At 35.9% G+C, this 24,338-nt stretch overlaps 1 protein-coding gene across 2 annotated transcripts in view; it reads right to left on the bottom strand.

Moving 5' to 3' along the window:
- LOC149090177 (uncharacterized) overlaps positions 1-10,707 on the bottom strand; it is a 152,503-nt gene extending 141,796 nt beyond the window's left edge. For both annotated transcript variants that reach the window (XM_089232455.1, XM_089232461.1), the window contains exon 1: positions 9,934-10,707. In XM_089232455.1, coding sequence (XP_089088581.1) covers positions 9,934-10,056 — 123 coding nt within the window. In that variant the 5' untranslated portion in view covers positions 10,057-10,707. The remainder of the gene's footprint in view (positions 1-9,933) is intronic.
- Positions 10,708-24,338: the final 13,631 nt, after the last annotated feature.

The raw sequence follows: 24,338 nt of genomic DNA, 5'->3' as shown, positions 1-24,338 counted from the left end.
TACTAATGAAAAAAAAAACCAGACAAAGCACCAGGTGCGAGATCTTTCTTCCGGTTGAATATCCAAAATAGAGTAGGTCTAAGCATACAGGGTGCATATTTGACAGGGCGCATGACATTTTACTGGCGAACCGTTGATCCTAGAGGCATACTTTAGAAAAAGTATCCAAATATCGTGTAGTACTCAGATATGTCATTCATGTTGCAAAGGGTTGTATGGTTATTAAAATAAATATGTTAACTTTTTAAACAAACATCCTGTGCTCGAAACCCAATTAAAAAGTTGTTGCCCTTAGTCTCTCCTGATGCTAACAAAAAAAAATCCATGCTTCTAAGTGCAATGTTCGCTGAGATATTCGAATTAGAAAAATGAAGGAATTAAGTTAGTATACTAAATTTATGATCGGAGTCCGAGGGCGACACACAAATTTTTCAAAAACCATGTCAGCTTGTCTGCTAACGTAGGAAAAAGGTCAGTTTGCCCCGAAAAAATTGTTTTCCTAAATTTGTTTTTCTTGATTGAAGTACACTAGGCTATTAAATTGTCGTTCTAGATTTAGACAATCACCATTATTCCTAAGCTGGGCAATTCCACAAAATCAAAATATACATGTAAATGACGATGAGTTGCAAGCAACTATGCATTTACAGTGGAACTTGGTTGATTTGAAGTCCAAAGTCACTGGATAAAGGCATCAATTACCCAATTAATCTATCCTGGATCTGTGTAAAATGACTACAAATTGCAGGCACGTTCTCAATCATCAGCACCCCCAAAGGGTAATAATTATCAATATTAAAATTTTATCATCCGTAACAAAACTGTTTCCCAAATTTTAATGATTTATAATAATAATAATAATAATTGATCTTAGTTGCTACATTATTCCCACTGTTCTACAATCAGCATCACTGAGAGTTTCTTGAATAGGTTTAAAACCTGATTTACGGAAACGGTTCATGATACATTCACAACTGTTTCTTAGATTTTGCTTATCATTCTTATCATAGGCGTACGCAGAATTTTCCCAAGGGGAGGGGGGCGTTCCAATTTCTTTTTCCTCTCGGGGGGGGGGTTCCATTTTTTCTGCAAAATAACACTATAATCTCGGCTTGGGGGGGGGGGTTAGAACACCAAAAAACCCCCTTTTGCGTACGCCAATGATTCTTATGCTATCAGGGAAATATACAGTACTTTCGCTAAGGTGATACACAATCTGAACTTTCCGATACTTTCCATATTTTTAATGACGACAAAAATATTCAGATTTTCAATGTTGCATCTTGATCTTTATAGGTTGAGAAAACATAATCATGCAATAAAGTGTTACAAGTCTCGATGAATTTCAGCTGAACAATGCTAAAATGAGCATTAAATTATCAAAAAAAAGTAAAGAAAAACAGAATTTTCAAACTTTTATTAGTCTTTAAAGATTTGTTGTTTGACAACTTGGTCGAGAAGAGCAAAGTCTGGCTTCTTGTAGAATTTTTCCAAACTAAATTTCCTCAAACAAAAATCGTGGTTTTTTTTCTCTCCAACTTCGAATAATCCAAAAAATTCGGAAAAGGTTTGATTTAGACACGAAATTCTGAGGTATTTTTGGTCAGAACAAAACTCCAAAATCACAGTTTTGAGGTATAAGCATTTTCATTGTCATTTAAAAATCAAAAATAAAACATACACACAAATTCAAATTAAAGCACCATACATCAGCATGTTGTTTAGCTGTACGCACGTATTTGTACATTTATCTCACTTGTAATTAGCCAGACTTATTTTTTAGATCAAAAAGCCCTTTTTTGGAGATATGTTCTGACCAAACACAACAGAATTTTGACATTAAATTAGATAGAAAACTCAAGGGGAGTTTGTGAATGTTCGAATTTATACGAATTACGTTTTTATAGCATTTTTCCCCGAGAAATTCCTAAAATTAATAGCTGAGAACATTAAGGAAATGTTTATAATTTATTAAAAGATTTATTTCACGTAAAGATTTCGTTTGATGCACTAATTTGCTTATTGACATGATCTATACATACATGACATATTCCCGTATTTTCCCGTAATTTTGACCCACTTTCTTTTATGAAAATGTCCCGTGTTTCAAAACGAAGCTTACTTTGATCATTTTTGTCGTACCACGGTCATTTTCTGCACACGAGGGCAATTTTTTTTTAGACCGGGACCTACAATTTATTGCCGATTCCAAACGGCAGGCTTGTTTACATACCCATCGAGAGGTTGGTGCGCTAACCCCTCGATGGGGGAACTCCCTGCGGTAGCAATTTCTTCTGCGGTCATGTCGCCGTCTCTGTTGTACTCCTGTATCAGGAAAGTTTTCTGACAAGGACGAACCGGGTATCGAACTCGCGACACCTCTAAACATCCTTTGGTACTTTAGGCGAGTATCTTATCGACCTGGGCTACCGCGCCCAGGTTACTTTGATTTACAATCTTTACCAAACGTTAGAATTAAACAAGAAATTTTAACATTGAATTAGATAGAAAACTCAAGGGGAGTTCGTAAATGTTCGAATTATCGAAAATTCGAATTAACCAAGTTCCACTTTATTATAATTAGTGCTACTTTTCCATCCTTTCTGCTATCCATGATAAAAATGGCGATTCATAAGAGTTAGTGAACGAACAAGAAAAAAACGTTGAAGCTACAACAACGTGAAAGTCTACTTTCGATTGAACGAAAATTTCTTAATAAACGTCGTGATGCCATACGTAACAAACGAGTTTATACGAATTTTCATGAAGCATGTAATTAATTCTGTATCCAGGCACGTTCTTCGCACATTAGCGATGGAATATCAAAACGGTAAATATCCTTCCCCAACTAAATAACACACACACACACACATGTACGTATTTTCCATCGGCTCTGTTTTATTTAATATTATTACATTTCTACTGGGTAGATAGATAGATGTAGGCTTGGGTCGATCCTTCCAGGTGCCTCCAGTCACGAAGGACACCAATTTTCTCTCTCTCTCTCTCTTATAGAATCTCTCTCATGGTACCTACACCTTCCTCCCTCTTTTTTTTCACCCTGTCTTTACCCCTCAAAATATTCCATCAGCCCTTTAATTTTAGTATTGTGAGTGTAGTAATACCAAGAGAGAGAGGAGATGTACATGTAATACGCACGGAAAGAAAAAGAAATGAGTGTTCATGAACAGACAACAACAGAACTGTCATTATGAAAGTGAACCTCCCTTTTCATGGAATTACAACACAAATTTTCTTCTGAATTCTTCCCATCTGAGGGCCCCCACGTTCCTGTGTATGTGTACAGTACAATGAAAGAGCATTTTCCAGGAATTGGGATTTTCCATTCGATTTGTTCATGATGCTTTCCTCAGTATATGTTTGGAGTTTTTCTTTTGAGGAAGTACAGAGAAAAATGGTGAAGAAATAATTGATTTTCGATAGGGGTTATGCACTTTGTTTCTAACTTCAGTGCTTGAAATTCAAGCCTTCAGAGAAATTAAACAGAGGAAATTTTCGACAAAGAATTAGAGATGGTACGGAGGAAGGCTGGTCCGATTAATCGATTGATCAAGTCGGTTAATCGATCAATTGTTTTAATCGCAGTTAAAAATAAATCCGATTGAAATTCCATTAAATATTTATTAAAAGTTCATAATTTATTTTGATTTGTTTGACGAAACCGATTGGATGTCTTAAATTATATTTATACATGCATCATTTTAGATAATTGACAATATTTAAAATTATTTGTGTGAATCGATATTTTTATCAAATTTTTCGACATTGGGGAAATGTCAGTCGATTCAACGAAACCGGAAGTTTTATAAGACAAGGACAAAATCTATTGCCTTCTCTGTGAGCAGTTTTAGCAGCTCTATAGCAGTTTTCATATTCGGGAAAAATCAGCAACTTTCTCGAGTACCATTTGGGAGGTATTTCTAGGAGGGGGGAAAACCGTTTCGAAAATTCCAAAAAATGAATGCTCGGATGTGAAAGGGATACGACAATGACCACTGTCATATAATTTGCTAAGTATTGGTATATTACACGGCTTGTTTCAATCACGGCTCGACCCTGTATATAAGAACGTAAATGAAAAAAATCCGAAAACATTTTTCTTCATTTTCTTTTATGAAAATACGGCGAATTCCTGAAATTACGACCCTCTTAATTAACATCGTTCACCATCATTTCCTATTAAATTCGATGTGTTTACGATATTTTGCTTATTACTGCTGCTCTATTTCGATAACGGCACATGAAACAGGGTAGAAAAACCAAAGATAAAGATATTAGTTAAGAGGTAAACACTGAGAAATGGTTTACAGTTTCCATCTCACAAAAAAACATAAGTTTTAAAGGCACATAAAAGAAAAGAGAGAAAAGTTTATTAAATTTCGAGATTAAATACCCATTAAAATACATAATAAAATAGTGAGAGCCCATTTCAACGTTTGTTTAACGCATGCAAATAAGGCTCTATTTCGAGTTGAAAATGTAAAGAAAAATATATACATATGTCTACAATAAGAAAGTAAATCATGTTGTTTTAACATCCTGGAACTGAGCAAACAAGGATGTTTGCAGAAATATAGTTGTTACAAAAAAAAAAAACAGCGTGACTGCTGGAACAGACGCCTCACGGTGGTCATAATAGCATAAAGACAGCTTGTGATGTCCCATTTAGTATTACTGTGCTAGTGAAATGCGTCTACGGTAATATGCATGCAGATAAGGCACGTAATTCCGAAATTTTTGCAGCGAGGGAATTTTTAATGAGAGCGCCAAAGCTCTACCTTCCTTCCCCAACGCACCATTCAAGTACAGTTGAACTTCGTTTAAACGCCGATCAGTTATACATACGACTTTCACAAATTTTTTTGGCTTCAGTCGCAATTATTTCCTATACATTTTATTGTTAAAATAAATCATTTGTTCGACGTGAAACCTCAATTATTCGACGTTTTCACTTCCACTCGAAACTCTTTGGAAATAAATACATTTTGAATTTGTTTTTGGAATTTTTATTAAAAAATAAATTATTGTTAAAGCCAAGTCATTTTTTTTTAAAAGTTCATTTTTGTGAGTGGCGGTAGAAAAAAGTGTCCTGTGATGTGTCCTCCTGAAATTCATTTCTCAACATACTTTAACATGTTTAGTTTATAAAAAAAAAGGAGAAATTAGCTGCTAATATCTGCTACTCCGCTGACCCCAGCGATTCATCTTCAACATACCATAGATGAGGCTTGCATAAACAAATGCAGAATAGATTTGTATTTAAGAAAATTTACTTAAAAATGGCAGATTTTTGCCCTGATAATTGTAGATTGAAAACTGCAAAACATGCCTCAAAAAAAAAAAAATTCTTTGTCTTTTTAGTCTCAAACTCAAGGTACTTCACTGTGAAAAAAATTTAGATTTTAATGAAAAAACTAATAAAGAATAATAATATAGCTGAAATTTTAAGCAGCCCAGCGATTTAGAAAATCGCTTGAAGAAACAAACACAGAATGAAATTTTAAATGCTTAAATTAAATAAAATTTGAAGGGCGCACAGAAAACGCAAAAAAGAAAAAATTGCAAATCTCGACTGGTCTTAACAAACTTCTTATTTTCTGGGAAGTACATGCAAGGAATCGATGGTGAACACATATCAGAATTTGCTGGGACTAATAAGAGAACAAAAACAAGGAAAGTAACTAATTCATTAAAGAAACAGCAAATACATCAAAAACTTAAATTCAAAAACGTTTCTTGCAAAAGTTCTCGAGAGAAGTGATGCATCAATTAATAATTTTTTCCTGATCCATTCATATGTATAGCATGGGGAAACAACGAAGAAAAAAAACAAACGTTAAGATTACCGCAAAATGTCTTCAATAACCCAGAACAGGTTTTGACTATTTTATATCGATTTATAAAAAATTGATTTTCTGTCTGTCTGTCTGTGTGTATGTTCCCTATACACATCTACAATTTTAGATCGATCGTTGCCAAATGTTGCATTTACTCTTATACGAAATAGAACCCGACTTGAACGATAGGATACTCTAAAAGTTCGCCCTAACAGGTCAAATGCCCGAAATTGGCAGAAAACCGTCGTGTAACAATGATTCTTGGGCCTCAACAATATGACTTTCGCGGAAGGTAGTTCCCTTACAATGCGTCTCAGACATGTTTGCTCATTATCAATGGTTTGTCACTTCTTCAGTGCTCCTAGTATGTTGAGAAAATCTATGCAGCTCCGCGTGTTATAGCTAGTTGTTAATAAATCATAATTATGATCATAATATTATTATGATACGCATTAATATATAGTTGTGACCATAAGATTTTACACCCAGACCCCGAGCAGAAACATTTCTCCATCCATTAAAAATTCTTTACTATAAATTTCTGTGTTTAAATCACGTTTTATGCTTATTTTAACTTCCTGTTTTTACTTATTTTTGAATTCTTGATAAATATTTTGTATGCAGCCTTTTTATGTTATTATAGGTTTTTTAAACGCATCTCAGAAGTATCCTAACATGCTACTGCAATTTAAATATCATATATGTGATGATGGAATATCATGAACAAATCCATGCTATGGGTTTTTTTTCGCAATTCTATTAATAGCCATAATACAAACATATTATTTTTTATCAATTTCACGTCCTTAAAATCCCTTTGACCACATAATCTGCACCCTGCCGGTAAAAAAGAATAACATTTATTGTTCCACACAGTTTTCAAGGTTATGCAACGCATTTCAAAGCGAGTAAAAATTTTTGACCACACGTTTTTCGTAAAACGTACCACTGTGCGACGTTTTAACGCGGCCTCTTGAACGTCTTTTAACGAAGTTTCACTGCATTACATTAGCAGTAGACACCCATGAGGAGGGTTCGCATTTGCTGACTTTTGATGACAAGGCGGAAGGAAGTATCCTTTCTGTACTTGCAATCAGGTAGCGGGGGGGGGGGGGGCAGAACATCTCTTGGTCCCAGAGACCTCAAGGTGTTGTTAAGTTTTACAGAGACATGGGTTATAACAACAAAATCGGGGCTAGACGGGGGGCAATGAAGATTACATCATGTCGTGGGTGGCTATCTTGAGGAGATGGAAACGTTTTAGGAGGCAGGATTATTCTCAAGTTTTCCTTCGGAGAAAGGGCGGAGAATACCTGTGGATCAGAAGTGGGGTGAGGTCAAATCTTCCAGAGAAGTTTCCAAGTTACGAGCTTACAAAAAACATTTTATACTAATAGATTGATATGTTATGGGTTTATCTCTCTCTCTCTCGTCGCATAATAATAATAAAATTACAAAATAGACATTGTGAAAATAATCAAGATACTTCACTTTCTCTTTCAGCATTACAAGTTGAATTCATTCGTGGTTATCCCTAATCGTGGTACATTACAATGATACTTCAATGTTGTATGTTAACTTTAAACTCGTTCTATTTTTATAACTCAATTTTTCCACTTAAAGACGGCAATAACATTTACGAAAACATGGTAAGATAACAATACTCAGCTCACTAAGCCCTCACTCGGCAAAAACTTGAAATGCAATAACTTTGGTTCATCTTAATTTCATTAATTGTTGCATTATACGAAGAAAATGTTTTTTCACTTGTTCTGGCATAATATATCTTTTTCACTAGCCCAGTGATTCTCAAAGCGCGTGTCGCGGCTCCTTGGGGCGTCTCCAACCTTCGTCAGGGGCATCACGGAGCTATATTAATTTTTGTGCCCGTTCATGCTTTGAAGTCGTTCTTTTATATGGGAAAATATCTAGCAAACTATTCCTGAAGAGACGCAGATGAATCATGAATCGTTCAAGGGAGGAGCCACGGGTGACAAAAGTTTGAAACACTGCATTAACCTATTATTTATAATTGTCCCTTTTTGGTAACCTATTATTTATAATTCTCCCTTTTTGGGAAGCTTATTTTTAAGCAGTGGAATTTTTAGTTTCAATTGTTGTACCTAAATTTTAAACTGACTGCTATAAACATTACAAATTCTATGAAATTATTCCAAAATTTTTAATAATTAACGATTTAATTAATTAATAATTTTAATTCAAAAAAACTGTTTTTCCCAAATAATTTTCCATTCATATTTCATTCGCGTTATCATTTTCGCGTGTGTGTGTGTTTTTTTGAAGTTCAATAATAGTTTTTCTGGCATATAATGTGTTAGTATCAAATTTTCATCAATTCTGAATTATCATTAATTTTCGTTAAAAGGTGTTCCTACTTTTTTTCAGGTATTTTTTTCCAGCACTCCAGTGAAATCTGTAATATTGTTATGAGTTTTTGAATAGAGATCTGCATTGGCCCTGGGTTGAGATCTTTGGGAGACTGTTTTTGACCAGACTTTTAAAGGGCCCCTTCTATAGTGAATTTATAGCGCGAAAAACGGCGAGAATCGCCTCGGGCACCCAGGACTTTTTGGTAACCTATTATTTATAATTCTCCCTTTTTGGGAAGCTTATTTTTAAGCAGTGGAATTTTTAGTTTCAATTGTTGTACCTAAATTTTAAACTGACTGCTATAAACATTACAAATTCTATGAAATTATTCCAAAATTTTTAATAATTAACGATTTAATTAATTAATAATTTTAATTCAAAAAAACTGTTTTTCCCAAATAATTTTCCATTCATATTTCATTCGCGTTATCATTTTCGCGTGTGTGTGTGTTTTTTTGAAGTTCAATAATAGTTTTTCTGGCATATAATGTGTTAGTATCAAATTTTCATCAATTCTGAATTATCATTAATTTTCGTTAAAAGGTGTTCCTACTTTTTTTCAGGTATTTTTTTCCAGCACTCCAGTGAAATCTGTAATATTGTTATGAGTTTTTGAATAGAGATCTGCATTGGCCCTGGGTTGAGATCTTTGGGAGACTGTTTTTGACCAGACTTTTAAAGGGCCCCTTCTATAGTGAATTTATAGCGCGAAAAACGGCGAGAATCGCCTCGGGCACCCAGGACTGGAGCTTTGTCAGCCCTACCATTGTGGGGGACATGCAGACTACCTCCTCCCAAAAAAAATATATGATATCATGGCTCAAAAGAGCTTCAAATAATATCTTGGTCTCAGCCCCAAACCACCGACGTCGTTACGATACCCCTGAAACCAATGGCGCGGACAACAAATGGAATTTCAAGATTGCATGTAGATTTGTCATTTGTACAACCGTCTCTGTAACCCAAGTTTGGGTCGCGACCCATATGTTAATAACCTCCTGCTATCATGGGCGGCTCGAGCTCACCCGCCACCCGGGTGCAAAGACATATGTCGCCCCTACAGACGACCCTGGTGGGAGGCTGAAAAGGTTTTTAACTTGGGGGAGCTATCGGGCATCTCACCGTTCGCAAATATGCCAGATAACGTTTTACACATTACAGCTCATTATTGATGAGCCATCATATTTTCTCTTTCCTTTTGGGATTAAATTATTCAATTAATCTCAAATCAACACAGAACTGCACATAAACGCCAAAACACCTACTTCAACATTACCAGGGCAAAAACTAGGAGAGTGTTTCTGGTACTCGAGACTTGGGACAAGTGAGAAATCTAATTCTTTCTTTGCCCGCTCCCGAAAATTTACTGGGTTGGGGGCACCACACTTGCCCCGTGTGATAGAGTTCATTCGTGCTCCTGGTATTACTTACGGCCCAAGGCCTTGTCTGTTCCCCCAAGTTTTCTCAACATCGTCATCAAGGCATGGTTCAAAAAAGTGACAGCGTGAGGTGTCTTGTAAATATCTAAAATTAGTATAAACTTTAAAAAATTTATGTGTGAACATAATCCTAGGCTGCCGCCCCTTGCAAACCAACCGCCCGGGTGCACCTCACCCACTTGCAACCTCGCTTACGCCTCCCCTGCCTGCTATTAATAATAAAAATAAGACAGTATCTTACTCACCCGATTACTTTCCAGAGCCTCAGCCGAATGGGCTTCTTTAGTGCGGAAACAATTTTGACATTTTGTTTTATTGAAGATATTCGCCGAGAATTTCCTGCACTCGCTCTTCAGAGCACTACTCATGGTTCACCAGCGGAAACTGATTCTTTCCAAAGATAAACATCCAAAAACTGAAGTAAATCACACACATACATACACACCTCTTTAAGTCGACACTATACAGTATTATCCACAATTTCTACGCCCCATGTCATGTCTCTCTTCAGGCATGTTCATCCCATGGTTATTGACGAGATCAATATCACCAGTATAAGAGAATTTATACAGTCTTGAATATTGTCTCCAATGGACACCTATGTCTGCGGTCGGTGTTATAGTATAATCCTTGAGACAAAACACTTCTTCACAAGCACAATATAAAAGAAGAAAACCACATAAAACCACAGGAGACTAGAAAAGCAGATACACACACACACTGAACTTTTCTTCAGGCCATTTTTTTTTTCTTTCGTCCTCTGGGGTTCTTCTTTAGAAACGTGGGGTAATATTATTTCCAATGTTAGACCTCACTCACGTGAAAGATACTTGTAAAAAAAATACTCTGATACATAGAAAAATTCGCCTGTTCACAAAGCACCAGGTATGCCAACAATCTCCGGTCTTTTCGTAGGCCCTAAAGAAAAGGCACAAAGAAGAAGAAAATAGGCCCGATACGGCCCTAAAAAAGAACGCTACTGAGGCGGCGGCTTCTCGTCGTGTGTCTGCCTGTCTCCCTTCTTTCTGAGCGACTAGTTTTTGATTTGTTTTGGTAAAAAGAAAACTTTCTAAACTTCGCCAAGGGGTTGCTGTAATTACCAGTGTGTATGTTCATTCGGGTGACTGAAATGTCGCTCTTGGCGAGATTTTCACGTTTTTGGTGGTATTGAGACTCGAAATAAAAAAAAATTTTAAATACATGTAATAACTAGAGATGAGTAAATTTCACAAATCCAGATTTTACAAAAAAATAATTGAATCACATAAGCATTTCAAAAGCAAACATTCATTCATTCTCAATAAAAAAATTGAAATCAAATAGTTTGCATTCACATTTTTTTAATCAAATACTATATTTTGCATTCATTCAACATTGAAATCGAAAATTTTGTATTCCTTCACATTTTTTTTAAATAAAATATTTTGCATTCATTTAAAAAAAAGTCAAAATCAAACGTTTTGCATTCATTCGCAAAAAAAATTTAATCAAACATTTTGCATTCATTCGAAGAAAACTAAAATAAAAAAAAATTATTTGATCAAAAATGGCAGAGAATTCGCATTTATCGCATCTATTTCGTATAAATAAGAAAATTACGTATCCTTAATAGCAACTCTTCTTTGGCTGTACGTATATTAAGTATACATTGAGTGCATTTATTTATCGCATTTTTTTCTTAAGCTTTTCGTATCGACTCCAAAGCTGTCCTTCAAAAATAAGGTGAATTCGCGCTTCAACAATATCATGATTCTAAATATTCTGGGATAACTTTTTTTATCTAAGAAAGAGGGGACAGAAAAGCGTTATCTATGCAATGATTTACCTTGGGAACACTCCAAGGTACTTTACACTATTAATAAAGACCGCCGAGAAATTAGTATTAATTTTAAAATGTTGATATTATTAAACACTGTATATAAAATGTGACCCATAAATTTGTAAATAGATTATAGAGTTAGTATAAAATTTATTAAAGTTGAAGGAGTTGTTTATTTAAATGCGATTCGTAGAAAAATTATTCTCAAAAGGGAAAGGGTGATTTTCTTGGTACAGTAAAAATTTTACTTTTTCTCACTAGATGACGCTGCATGAAAGCGAATCACAGAATTCAATTCCATTTCTTCAATCTATTCTGTATTCGAAATGTTCTTTAAAACTTCAGCCGGCGATTCGTGGCCGAGGTAAAACAACTTCACCAATAGTGCTTTATTCATCACAATGAAAACTTAACGTAAGCGCCAGTAACAGGAAAAATTCAGAAATGAGCTATTGATCGAACACCCTCCATTGTAGACGACTCTGATTTGCATGTGTCCAGTGATTGACTTTGATGTAGGTAGCATCCTCTGTCGATAAAATTTAAAATAAATTTTTTTCCGCTTAAAAGGGTTCGTGCACGCAAATTTTCCGAAAAACACATTTTCAATTTTTAAATACTATGAAATTTTATGTGTCTAACTGTGTTAAAAAAATTTTTTTTTGTTCTACCTATACTAAAAATATTTTAATGTAAACTACTGGCAGACATTTTAAACATGATAATCTTTTTCCCTGAAATGCTTTTTTCTTAAAACTAAGTTTTCTGTTAGACAAGGAATATTTTTTCGAACACCAGTCATTCAAATGTCTTGAAACTTTGTGTGTCTCAACACTACGGCGTTACATACTTTAACACGAACTTTTAGGATTTTAATTGTAGGTTATTTTTTAATCAAATTTTAACTCCAACAACATGCAACTTTTTCAAAAATCATCAAAATTTACTCATTTTTTTGTGCCATAAAATTTTTTAAACTAATTTTAATTTAAAAAAAACTTAGTGTCAAAGTATGTAACACCATATTGTTGAGAGACACACAATGTTTCAAGACATTTGAATGAGTGGCGTCCGAAAAAATGTTCCTTATCTAACAGAAAACGTAGTTTTGAGAAAAGAACATTTTAGTGGAAAACATTAGCATGTGTAATGCCTGCCAGCAGTTTATATTAAAATATTTAAAAAATATTTTTAGTGCAGGTAGAACAAAAACTTGAACACAGACGCAGGAAATTTCATAATAATTAAAAATTGGAAAATGTGTTTTCTGGAAACTTTGCGTCCACCAACCCCGTTAAAAAATATATCCCCTTTCTTGAGATAACCTTTACTCAAACCACACTGAAAAAAAAACTATTTCTTTAATTTTTATGAATTTTTAAACTATTTACGAATTTATGGGGCATCCTGTACCTGTATATATAAGAAAGATTTTTGATGATGATGAAAACCTATAAGTCTTCATTACTTCGCACGGACTAGCAACGGAAACGGAAATTTTCAACACGACGATTTTTATCAAGGAAGCCTGTATTGATTTTCTACTAAATTCATAAAGTAAAAAATTCCGTATTAGAGAAACCTGTCATCATTCCCCGTAGGGTTTAGAAGGAGGGGCCACGTCAAATAAAATATAATAAGCCTGTTAATGTTGGCGGGGGGGGGGGGGACACCCGCTTTCAAGTCTACGGCCCTCTAACCTAAAAGCATATAACCAAGATGCCATCATGTCATTTCCCGACGAAAAATTAAAAAATGATAATAAAATCAAGGAAGAAGCGTTTCTGCAATTTGATGTGTTTTGGCGTGTAAGGTATCACATAAAAATAAAAATGAGCTGAAAAACGTAATACTTAACATTTCGGTAAAAAATAAGTGAGCAGGTACCCACTCCAGAGACTTGGTGTTTGACCAGCGCCAATTACACTATAAAAGTTTTATCAAAGATCTTTTAAAAACTTGAAAAAATACAACCAATACCAATACGTTTATTGATCACTATCACTTACTGATTGCATTTTTCAAGCTTTGTAAACGAACTTTTATAGAGTATAATGCCGGCCTACAACCAGGATTACATTATACAAGTTTTATAAAAGTTATTTTATAAAACTTGAAAATTGCAACCAATAAGCGCATCAGTTATATTCGAGCGAATGTAACCCAATAAGCTTGTTGGCTGTTTCTTTTTCACGTTTAGTAAAAGATCTTTTACCATACTTTTATAGTGTGATTTCGGGAAAATTCATGTTCATGTGACAAAAAAAAATTTAAGAAAAAACTTTTGTTTTTCTATTTTTAAAAAATTTATTTCTGTTCATGGTTTCAAAATTTCGAGATCGAAAATCAGAATAAAATTTCATTCTTGAAAAGTCATAAAAATTAAATTTCTTTCCAAACACAATTTTAAAAGTGCTGTGCCACTCATTAGACCTTTTAATTTCAAAAAATGTTAATTTCATAATAAATTTGTGTGAAAATTATTTGAAAAAAATTTAAACAAAGCGTTCTTGCGCAGATACAATGCCAGTCAAAAATGGGTTAAGACGACACTATTCAAAGAATAATCACGCGAAGCATAATTTAGACAGGGTGTCCTGTAAGTACTAATGCTGCCTTTATCTAATGAACCGTTCATCATAAAGGTATGATTCCAATTTAAAAATGCTCAAATTCGTTCAAAAATTGCTCAGTACCAGTTTTAAAAGCGGAAATAGTGTTTCTCTAAATAAAAAATCTAAATTTCTATATGGTCCCCTTGTCCTCTAACTTCCAATTTTAGAAAGAAAATCCTCATACACTCCAATACACAGAACCTTAAATTTATTAATTTTTTGGATATAATGTTATATATACCGAATTCTTCTCACTCTATACCGAGATAAATCATTATGTGTAGTAAATAATAATATACCATATTGCTACGACCAACTGAAGTTTTTACTATACCGCCCTGTCGGAAAGAAATTTCCCAGAAACTACTTTTTTACTACTTAGCTTCTAAACTTTACAATGCATTACCTTTAGAAATTCAAAATTTACCTACCTACGCATAAGGGGTCATTCAAGTATTACGTCAGCATCGATGGGGGAGGGGGTTTCCGATTTGCTGACTTTTGATGACAAGGGGGGGGGGGTTTGGCTGATGCTTACGTCATCAACCATTCTTTATGAAGATATACCATATATGGCTCAAAGGGTGGGTCATAATGAATTTCTTAAAGAGAAATTTTGAGTTCTTACCTTTCAAATAGCATTGAAATTAACAGAAATCGACTATAATTACATATAAAGGTACTTTCTTACGAAATTTTAATTTTTCTAAGAAATATTTTTTTTTCGTCTGGGGGGGATGCACACGAGCCCCTCCCCTTCTCGATTACGTTTCTGATTCCCACCAATGTGTTAGGAGGTAGGGGGCAGTTCTGAAGAAATTTTGCTGACGGGGGGGTCAGCGTTTTGCTTACTTTCGTTGACAGAGGGGGGGGGTCAAAAATGGCTAAAAATTTGCTTACGTAATACTTGAACGGCCCCAATTTAAAAAAAGTCATAAATAACAGCAAAAATTAACGGACAAAGCTTCCTTCTCCCATTTTTATGTTGTTCTTTTCCAACTTTTCTCCGATTTTAGGATTCGATTTAGAATTCACTCAATGAATATTAAACTTAAAGGAAGTAGGATTTTCTTTTTTTTTTGGGGGGGGGGGGCTCAGAAGAAAGAGGGCAACAACTTGTTAATTGGAAACTAGAGGACAGTGGGATCGTTTAAAAATTGATATTTCTTTTATTTTTTAACGCACAGTATTTCCACTCTCAAAACAAGTACAGGGTAATTTTTGAGAGCCTTTTGAGCATTTTTTAAATTGGAACCATACATCTACGACGAATGATTGATGAGATAAAGGACACATTAGCACTTACAGGACACCTTGTATATTCAAACTAGCCTTGCACAAAACATGAGAACTTATCTGTCAAAACTTATTTTTAGTCATTTCGGGAATGCTAAATTGCCAACCGTAGCTAACAAACGCAACGTTTCTTTGACGCCAAAGTTCAAGTTTTTTTTTATTTTACGGGTTGACTGGAAAAAAAAAAAAGATAAGATATTATACGTGTGCGTACGATGGTACGTCTGGCCACGTGCAAGTAGCGGGGGGGGGGGGTTGTTAGGTGAAGTTTCCGAATTATGTAATAAAAAAACGTTCATTCTCATATCTGGATGGAAAAAACCTTGATATGTCATCCATTATGGTACGGAGACACGGTAAACGCGATCGACATTTACAAAATTGCAAAATGGCAGAAGTTGTGACACGGACGGGGGGAAAAATTAAGCCTGGAAAAAATTCAATAATTTACTTACTGTAGTTATATTAAATAATTATAGACTGAATTAAAAAAAAATTCAGAATACTTTTAATTGCCAAATTTTAATTGCTTTTGAAAATTGCTTTTTACTATAATTGGCAACTTTACTTGCCTCTGAAAATTTCTTGGCTGTAATTCGAAACCTCACTTGTTTTGGTGCTTCTTTTATAGCTGTAATTTTACTGCAACTTCACTAGCCTTTGAGTGACAATTATTTTGGCGATGAAATGGTGATAATCCGCATGGATTGCGGTTACTTTTGTACCGGAACTTTCACGGTCCGGATGGAACACTTTGGTGGGCCGAATCTGGCCCACGGGCAGGAAGTTGTGCACCCCTGATCTACAGTCTGTTCCATAAATTTGAACAAACCTTAAAAAATCATCAAACTGACGTAATGGGGTTACGGTTTGCGCACTTAGACTCGTTTTTTTTTTTTTTTTGGCACGAGGAAAAATGGTTAGGATTCTCACAGAATTATTCAGGGTCCCTGAATAAAACAGGGGGGGGGGGGTGGAACACAAGGAAAAAAATACAGTCCGAAGTTGGGAGGAGACAAAAAAAAGATTAAGAACCACGAACTAAGCATAGAGCACTTCTCTGAGCACCGCGTTGTTCACGACCAACAGGTTGAAGATGCCTGCGTATAATCTTACAAAGATTAACGATTCATATCAACTCTAATTTTAAAACGAATTCAGGGATTACGCCTTGATGTATTGACTCACAGCGCCCTTCATCCTCTATTTCCGCATTCCTTGACTTCCATGGCAGGTATAAAAAAAATATAGGCAAATTACACACAGGCCTGCAGTAATTGTTTAATTGTTCAATACCTACCAATGAATACATTGCTTTTAATTGATATACCTAGATAATTATTATCCATCATTATACATCCATCCATCGATTATAAACCAATAGCTACGATTCGATCCTACTCTTACACACACACACACTTAAACGTAGAAATAAAAATAAGGAATCGTATGTATAAAACGTGAGCGAAATTCTAGTTAAGTCTCTTAAAGATTTCTTAAGGTCATTAATAATTGTTGTTTTTTTAGGTCTCTCATCGTTATTTTTTGAGAGAAGCGAATAGCAGTGGCCTTTAGTTGTTAATTAGTCGATCACGACTATGGCCTGTAGGGGTAAGAGAGAGAGGCTTCCATACACTAAAAGAAAAAAATAAGGAATTATATATGAGGGGGGTATAAAAATTATTATTAATAATAATAAGAAGAGAGAAAGATTATCGAGAGCCTACGCCCTTAAAAAACCCAGGAAATCAACCGACGAACGGCATTCCGAAATAAAAAAGGCTGCTCAAAGGCCTTTTTTTTCCGATCTTTAAAAAAGGCCTACCACACACTATAGCTATTTTTTTTTTTAAACATGCTTGTGTCCTTAGGCTTTCTTTTTATGAATTGTTTGAGAGAGAGAGAGAGAGACGAGCGTGAGCGTTTTCCGATGTTTGCAAATTAACAGCGTTCGAAACGCGGATGTATAAAGCCCACATTTAAGAAAAATGGTATGTATGAAATTATTATTAGAGAGAAAGACTAGGTATATTATATTAAGCAATTTTTTTTTTACCTCCTCCGTGTTGTTATTGATTTCAGAAAAATAGAGTTCAATAAACTGCGATTAGAGAACTCATTCTTTGTTTGTATTCATATTTAGTGTGTATCCGACACCTCTGCTGGATATTATCAATTATTTTTCCTCAAGGGTACCTACCTTGAGGAGCAAAACAAAAAAAAAAAAAACCAACAATCTGATAATTCTGTGGGCGTGGTTGAAGATGGATATTCAGATTTTTTATCGTGGTGAATATACAGGGTGGTCTAAAGAAGTTCTGTACACACTGTATAGAAATTAATTCCAAATCAACCAATTGGCATAAACAATTGTGGCTTCAACTGAAATACTTATCAAGGCCCAGACTGTTTTTTGATAAATTAAAAAAAAAAGTTCGAATTTCACTCACAGGTACCACTGTACATCGGCGGAGATAGACTTGGAAGTTGACTCCACCTTTGACGCTGGGGGTAAATTTGAACGGATTTTGAATTCAAATATCAGCGAATATTGCACTTAGAAACATGGAATTTTCATTGTTGGGCTCAGGAGATACGGGACAACAACTTTCTGATTCGAAATTAAAGGACGGGTGGGGAGATGTATAAAAATTTGGATTTTTTTTTTACTGAGACGTATTTTCACTCTCAAAACTGATACAGAGTGATTTTTGAACGCCTTTTGGGCATTTTTTAAATTGGAATCATACCTTTACGACGGACAGTTGATGAGATAAAGGCCGCATTAGCATTTACAGGACGACCTGTGTACCCCCAAAGACCATTCCATGAAGTAGTACGTCCGAATTTTTACACTTTAGAAATAACAACCTCCCAATGCAACGTCCTCCCAATATAATTAACGTTATCTCTGTGGAGAGAAGTTGCTATTTCTTTTCCTTCTTTCTTTATATGGTATCTTTCTACTATATACATGTAAGAGCGAAAGAGGACACATAAAGTGAAGGTGAAAAAAGGACTCTAAAAAAAATCTAACTCTCTTATTTACCTTATCTATAAGTTTTTTTTTTTCTTTTTATATATTTTTTTCCTTTCCCCCTTATACATTTTTCTAACGTGCGGTTAGGTTAGCTCAAGATGACCAGATTGATCGCTGATTCATCAAATACAAATAATCCAAATTTCTTGCCAAAACCTTGTACATGAAGTGGTTAAATGGGGTAAAATACGCGACATCGCCAATAGTCATCAAAAGCGTTGCCAGAACGAAGCACAATCACCAATTGTTGTTAAAATTTTGAAGAAAAAAAAAATTCTGTCAGAAAAATGTGAGATGAATATTTATTCTCATAATTATTTTATAACACAATTTATATATTATGAAACCGATTATATTTGTAATCATGACCTATATAAATATTGGAAAATTCAATATTTATTGTATAAAAAAATCTGAACTAAAATTAAAGGAATGTCCCGTAATACGGGACACAAGAGGTCCGTCAAATTTTTTCAGACATTCTACTGGTCCTTGGGTTCAGAAAGGTTGAGAAACGCTGGTATAAGTAAACTAAAAAAAGGAAGAAAATGTGTCCTACGAAACATAGTCCCTACTTGAGTTATATCTTAGTCTGAAACTGTTCAGTTTTTAGCTGAAATACGAACATAAGCTCGAAAATAAAAAGCATAAATGTAAGGAAAAGAAAATGAAAATGTCGCTGAATCGGCAAAACTCGCTGTTCGTTTCCAGATGGTCTCCTTGAGAAAAAGAAGTGGTATTGCATTTTTTTTATATTTTTAATGCTCTTTGTAATGTTGTGTGTGTATAAGTATGTGTATGCTGTGGAAGACTGTGTGTGTTTTTGTCTTGAAGTAATGGAAGAAAAACTTTCAAGAATCACCCTTAAAAGTAATCTTTACCCTTCCCTCCACCAACTACCGTCTCAAGACAGCCTCCATTCATTCCACATCAATTCCTTCTCTTTTCTTTCAAGAGAGAGAGATACTTGAGGAGAAAGTAGTAGCAAGAGTTCCCTTTTCAAGAGCATTTCCCCATCTTTCATCAAAATCTGCTTTCTTTTTTTAATTTACGGTGGGAAAAGAAAATTTCCAAATTGCATTAAGTAAGGAAAAAATTAGGGCTTGTCCGATTTATCGATCAATTGTTAATCGCCGTTAAAAAACTTTAGTTGAGTTAATCAATCAATCGATCAGTTCAAGTGAAATTTTCATTAAAAGTTCATGATTTGACTTGATCTATTTGACTAAACAATTTAAATGTCTTAAACTACAGGGTGTCCTAAAAAGAGCCGCCCCCCCCCCCTAATTCTAAAATGAAATAACTCGGGAACAGTGATCGATAGCAGAATAAAACAAGCGGTATATATTTATATTCTGAAAGCCGTAAAAATCTTATGCAGAAGTTTCAAAATAAGTTGCAGATATTGCTGGCAGTGGGCGCTGTATCCTTTAATCGCAGTTTGTAGTCCGATAAATAGGCCACAAACCGTCCTTTGTAAGCAGTCGTTACAATTACGTCACAAGATTAAAAAATGTGCACCTTTCGTAGCACAGAGATGGCGCAAACGATCACGACTGAACGTTACGATGCATTTTGGAACAGTTTGTTGCCTTGGAGGATCGACTAGGCACTTCGTGGATCATGAAAAATGGGAGCCCAACCACACACTACCATAACGGTTTTTGCTTTTCTTGGGGAACACTTCGGGTCATTGTGCATTGAGCTATTCCAAATTTACTGGAACAGGCATGCATAATGACCTCCGATCTTACACGTGTCTATATGACACAGCCTACCCAACACCCAGCTAGAGCTGCTCCAGCTGGGTGCCTACCCAAATTTTTTTTTTTTTTTTCAATAAATTTTTAAAAAAATTGTGCGAACTTTCACTCACGGATGGCGCTGTATCATTGCGACATCAAAGCTGCATTGAGTTTCATTTAGGGTTATAAAATCCCAAGGCTGAGAAAGGAGGACGTCTGCACACCCAGCCTTGACGTCACTTGTCCCTATTTGCTCATAAATGGCGCCACTCTATTCCCCCCAATAAAACCGGCCACAGCAATAATTTTTCATAACTCTAAAACCAAACAGTAAAAAAAAGGCAGAAACCGAAAAAATTCTAAGAATTTCGACACCTATTGGTGAATTTCGAGTGTGGGAAAACAAACCCCAAAAACACTGATATTAATGAAGAAATATGTTTCAAAGTGGAGAAGAAAAAAGAATTCCCGAAAAAAATGAAAAATAATTACGGAAACCTGAAAAGCAGGACAAAAAGGCTAACTTTCCGAAACTCACGGCCCTCATGAAAAGAGGGGGCCTCACAAAAATGAGAACTGGTTGAAATTTTCGAGAATTTTCCAGGTAGGACCTCAGAAAAATCACTTAGCCCGGGGGCCCATGATGGTCTTAAGACGGCCCTGTCCGGATCTCATTTTTGTGAGGGCCCCTCTTCTCTTGAGGCGCCCGGGTGAGCACATGCGTTAAGACAGCGCTACCTGCAACTCGACACAGACTGGTTCAAAATTTGGATGGGCATTCTGTTTTTCACCAATCCGTGTAGAATTGCAGATTTTATCGCTTACCATATCGTTCCACTATGACAGATGCCTAAAAAAATCACAAAAGCGATCTTTCGGATTTTGTTTCGTAGATAACGTGGGTCGGAATTGATTAACGTAAAGATCAGTTGTTATTGACCTTCTTTTCCCCATGTTCCCGTTTGGACCATATTTTCAGCCCCCCTCCCCCTTCACATCCAGGAGTGAGACCCTTTCTGCTCATTGAATTTAGTTTTAAAGTAAATTATAAACTTACTCTAAAAAAATAAAAATTTATAAGGTAAAATTTTGTACCGAGAAAAATTTTAATCTCAGGAATCCGCGGGGGCTGTCATGCCTACTAGGCATCGCTGTCTCAATATTATGAATCTCCGGACAAAGTGATGTTCTGGGCCCCACACATAACTGGAAACGACTTTCATACTTGCTTACATACGCTTAATCGTAATACCAGATCTCATCATGTGGGGGGGGGGGGGGGGCCCATGCGTTGAGATGGCCCTCGTTCTATGGACAGTTCCACTGGATTCTGGAACAGAGCGCATTTATGGTTTTGGCACCCCTCTCCCATTCTATATACACTGCTGGCCACCCAAATTGCAACACCAAGAAAGACAAGAGATATCGCAACAATATTTATTTTGTAGATAACATGTTGACCAAGCATCAAATGATTAAATTTATAGACTTCTGTGAAGTGTGGTTCCTGCCAAAATCAGTAGCCAGAGTAGCCGCCATTGTTGGAGATCACCGCTGCCACACACCTCGGCATTGATTCAAAGAGACTTTGGATGTGTTCTTGGGGTACAGCAGACCAAGCAGCTTCCACGCGTTGCCAAAGTTGATCTGGTGTGGCAGCTGGGGATGTAATCTGGGTCAATCGTTGAGCAACCATGGACCACATGTTTTCTATCGGCGAAAGATCCGGAGAGCGAGCTGGCCAGGGAAGCAATTCAATCTGGCGATTGACGAAGAACCTTTGGACAATGCGTGCCACGTGTGGTCGCGCATTATCCTGTTGAAATATGGCTGTGGGCAAGCCCTGAAGGTAAGGAAGGACAACTGGCTCCAACACCTCGGAGATGTAGCGCTGGCTTTTTAAAGTACCGGCAATGCGTAGTAGAGGAGTGCGAGAGTGATATCCAATACCACCCCATACCATAATACCCGATGCAGGACCAGTGTGCGGTGCATAACGCAGCTGTTAAGCCATAGAAATTATATACCGGAAAGGGCTCCGTGGGTCAAAAAAGGTCGAGAACCGCTGCTCTAGATTACGCTTTTGATCATTCACACTTTCTAGGTCATTCACATGCTCTAGGTCACTCACTGACCTAGTCCCTCACTCTGTAGGTCACACTCTTGATCATTCATGCTTGCTCACGCTCTAAGTCACTCTTTTGCTCACTCATATGATTACGAACTCTCTAGACAACTCTTTTGGTCACTCACTGACCCAATTCCTTGCTTTCTGGGCAGAGGATGATTTATTGAGGGTTATACAAATTTTTCGACCTTTCTCCCATTGAACTAATTTTCTTGGCAACTCATTCCTCAAATTTGCTGCCCCTCTGAACTTGCAGCCCTGGACTATAGCCCACTAAGCCTCCCCCTGCAAATATGCCATTGTTCTGGAAGTATTCACACTTTTCTCCCACCATATTTCAACTAGGAAAAAGCTTTACTTCTTTATGTTCATTTGCTTTTTTCACAGCTCTCTCTGTCCCCTCCCAGAATACAGTGAAACCTCGATATAACAATATTTTGCGGACAAAAAAAAATCGTTGTGGAGTAGTGTTTCTCAACCGCGCTCTAACACTAGTCACACCGGGGAGTGAGTGATTCAAAGTTTCATTTTTCTCATTAATACCTTGTTAGTTGTGTGTATGACCTGGCCTCTCACTTACGCAAAAGAAATTTACCGGGTCGTGGGCTTCCACAGGTTGAGAACCAGTTGTAGAGGGACTATCGTTATATTAAGAGGCAACATTATCAACACGTGTCATATAATTTATGGGCATCTTTTCTAAATTGGCGTTTAGTACTGTACCACCAAAAAATTAGCTTTTGAATATTTCACCACAAAAAAATTTAATTGATTAGTTGATAAACAAAATTCAATTAGATGTATTGCCTCCGTAAAGAGGTTCATCGTGAAATCACTTTTTTAGACCAACTTCGCACCAGACAAAATTTTTATCTCTGGACCCCTGGTTTACTGTTCATGGAATTTTCCTCTGGGAGCAAGCCTGTCATCTGGGGAGGGGGGGGGGCCGTTGCGCCCCCTCGGCTTTAGAAAATACACTAAAAATGGTATATACAAATATTTACATATATTGGGTACATGTTCTTTGCTCCCCCTGGAAAAAGTTGAAATGATAGCCCTATCTGGGAGAAGTGTCCAGGGCATCGCTGTCTCAATATGACGGACTTGAAAAATATTCACTTTTCCTTCCATATAATTTCACCTAAAGAAGCTTTATTTCTTAACATTAATTTTTTCCACAGCTATCTGTGACTTACAATCAGGTTTTCTAAGCACCCAAGGAACAGTCACAGCAACTTTTTTACCAGATTTCTACACGTGACCCCCCCCCCCCCCGCCAGAATATATCAGGACCACAAGGGGGGCACATTGCCCCGACAAACCAGTCACGGCCCAGGCTCTGTCCCTCCAGGGATAAGGGCACATTGCCCCAGCATGAAGAGTGTTGGTTAGATTAGATGTAGCCTGAGCTACAAAGAGCGCTCATATATGAATATGGTAATTTCATGTAACGCACAAATGGTAAAAAAACTAATTATATACATTGTTTTATGTACAATTACTGTATATACGATTTTTGCTTTAACTTCTTGCTTTACAATTCTGTATAATTATTTCTGTCATGAATTCTTAATTTTCACTTGCACAGGAATTATTTCTTTTATTAATTCTCAATTTTTATCAATTCTGGAAGCAAGTGTAGAACTGATGAAAAAATTCAGAATTCATGAAAGAAATAACTCCAGCATCAATGAAAATTAAGAATTCATGAGAGAAAAAAATTCCAGAATTAATGAAAATTCTGAATTGATGAGAAAAATGAAAATAAAATGCATTCACACACACACAGAATTAATTAAACAAAATTTCAGCACTGATGAAAATAAGAATTCATGAGAGAATTAATTACAGAATTGATAAAAATTGTACATTGTGTGCGAGACAGAAATGAGCTGTATTATATATATATATATATATATATAGCACACCACCTCACACTTTTTTTTTCACTATGAGGGGTCATATCAGGCTCATGAACCCGACTACATTGCATACATTAGTGAAAAT

Source organism: Pholcus phalangioides, unplaced genomic scaffold (assembly GCF_987345545.1).
Source record: "Pholcus phalangioides strain wild (caught in Gottingen) unplaced genomic scaffold, Ppha-v1.0 ptg000001l_1, whole genome shotgun sequence".
Classification (NCBI taxonomy): Eukaryota; Metazoa; Arthropoda; class Arachnida; order Araneae; family Pholcidae; genus Pholcus; species Pholcus phalangioides.
Note: the sequence above shows the minus strand (reverse complement) of the source record. Positions and strands in the feature narration are given on the sequence as shown.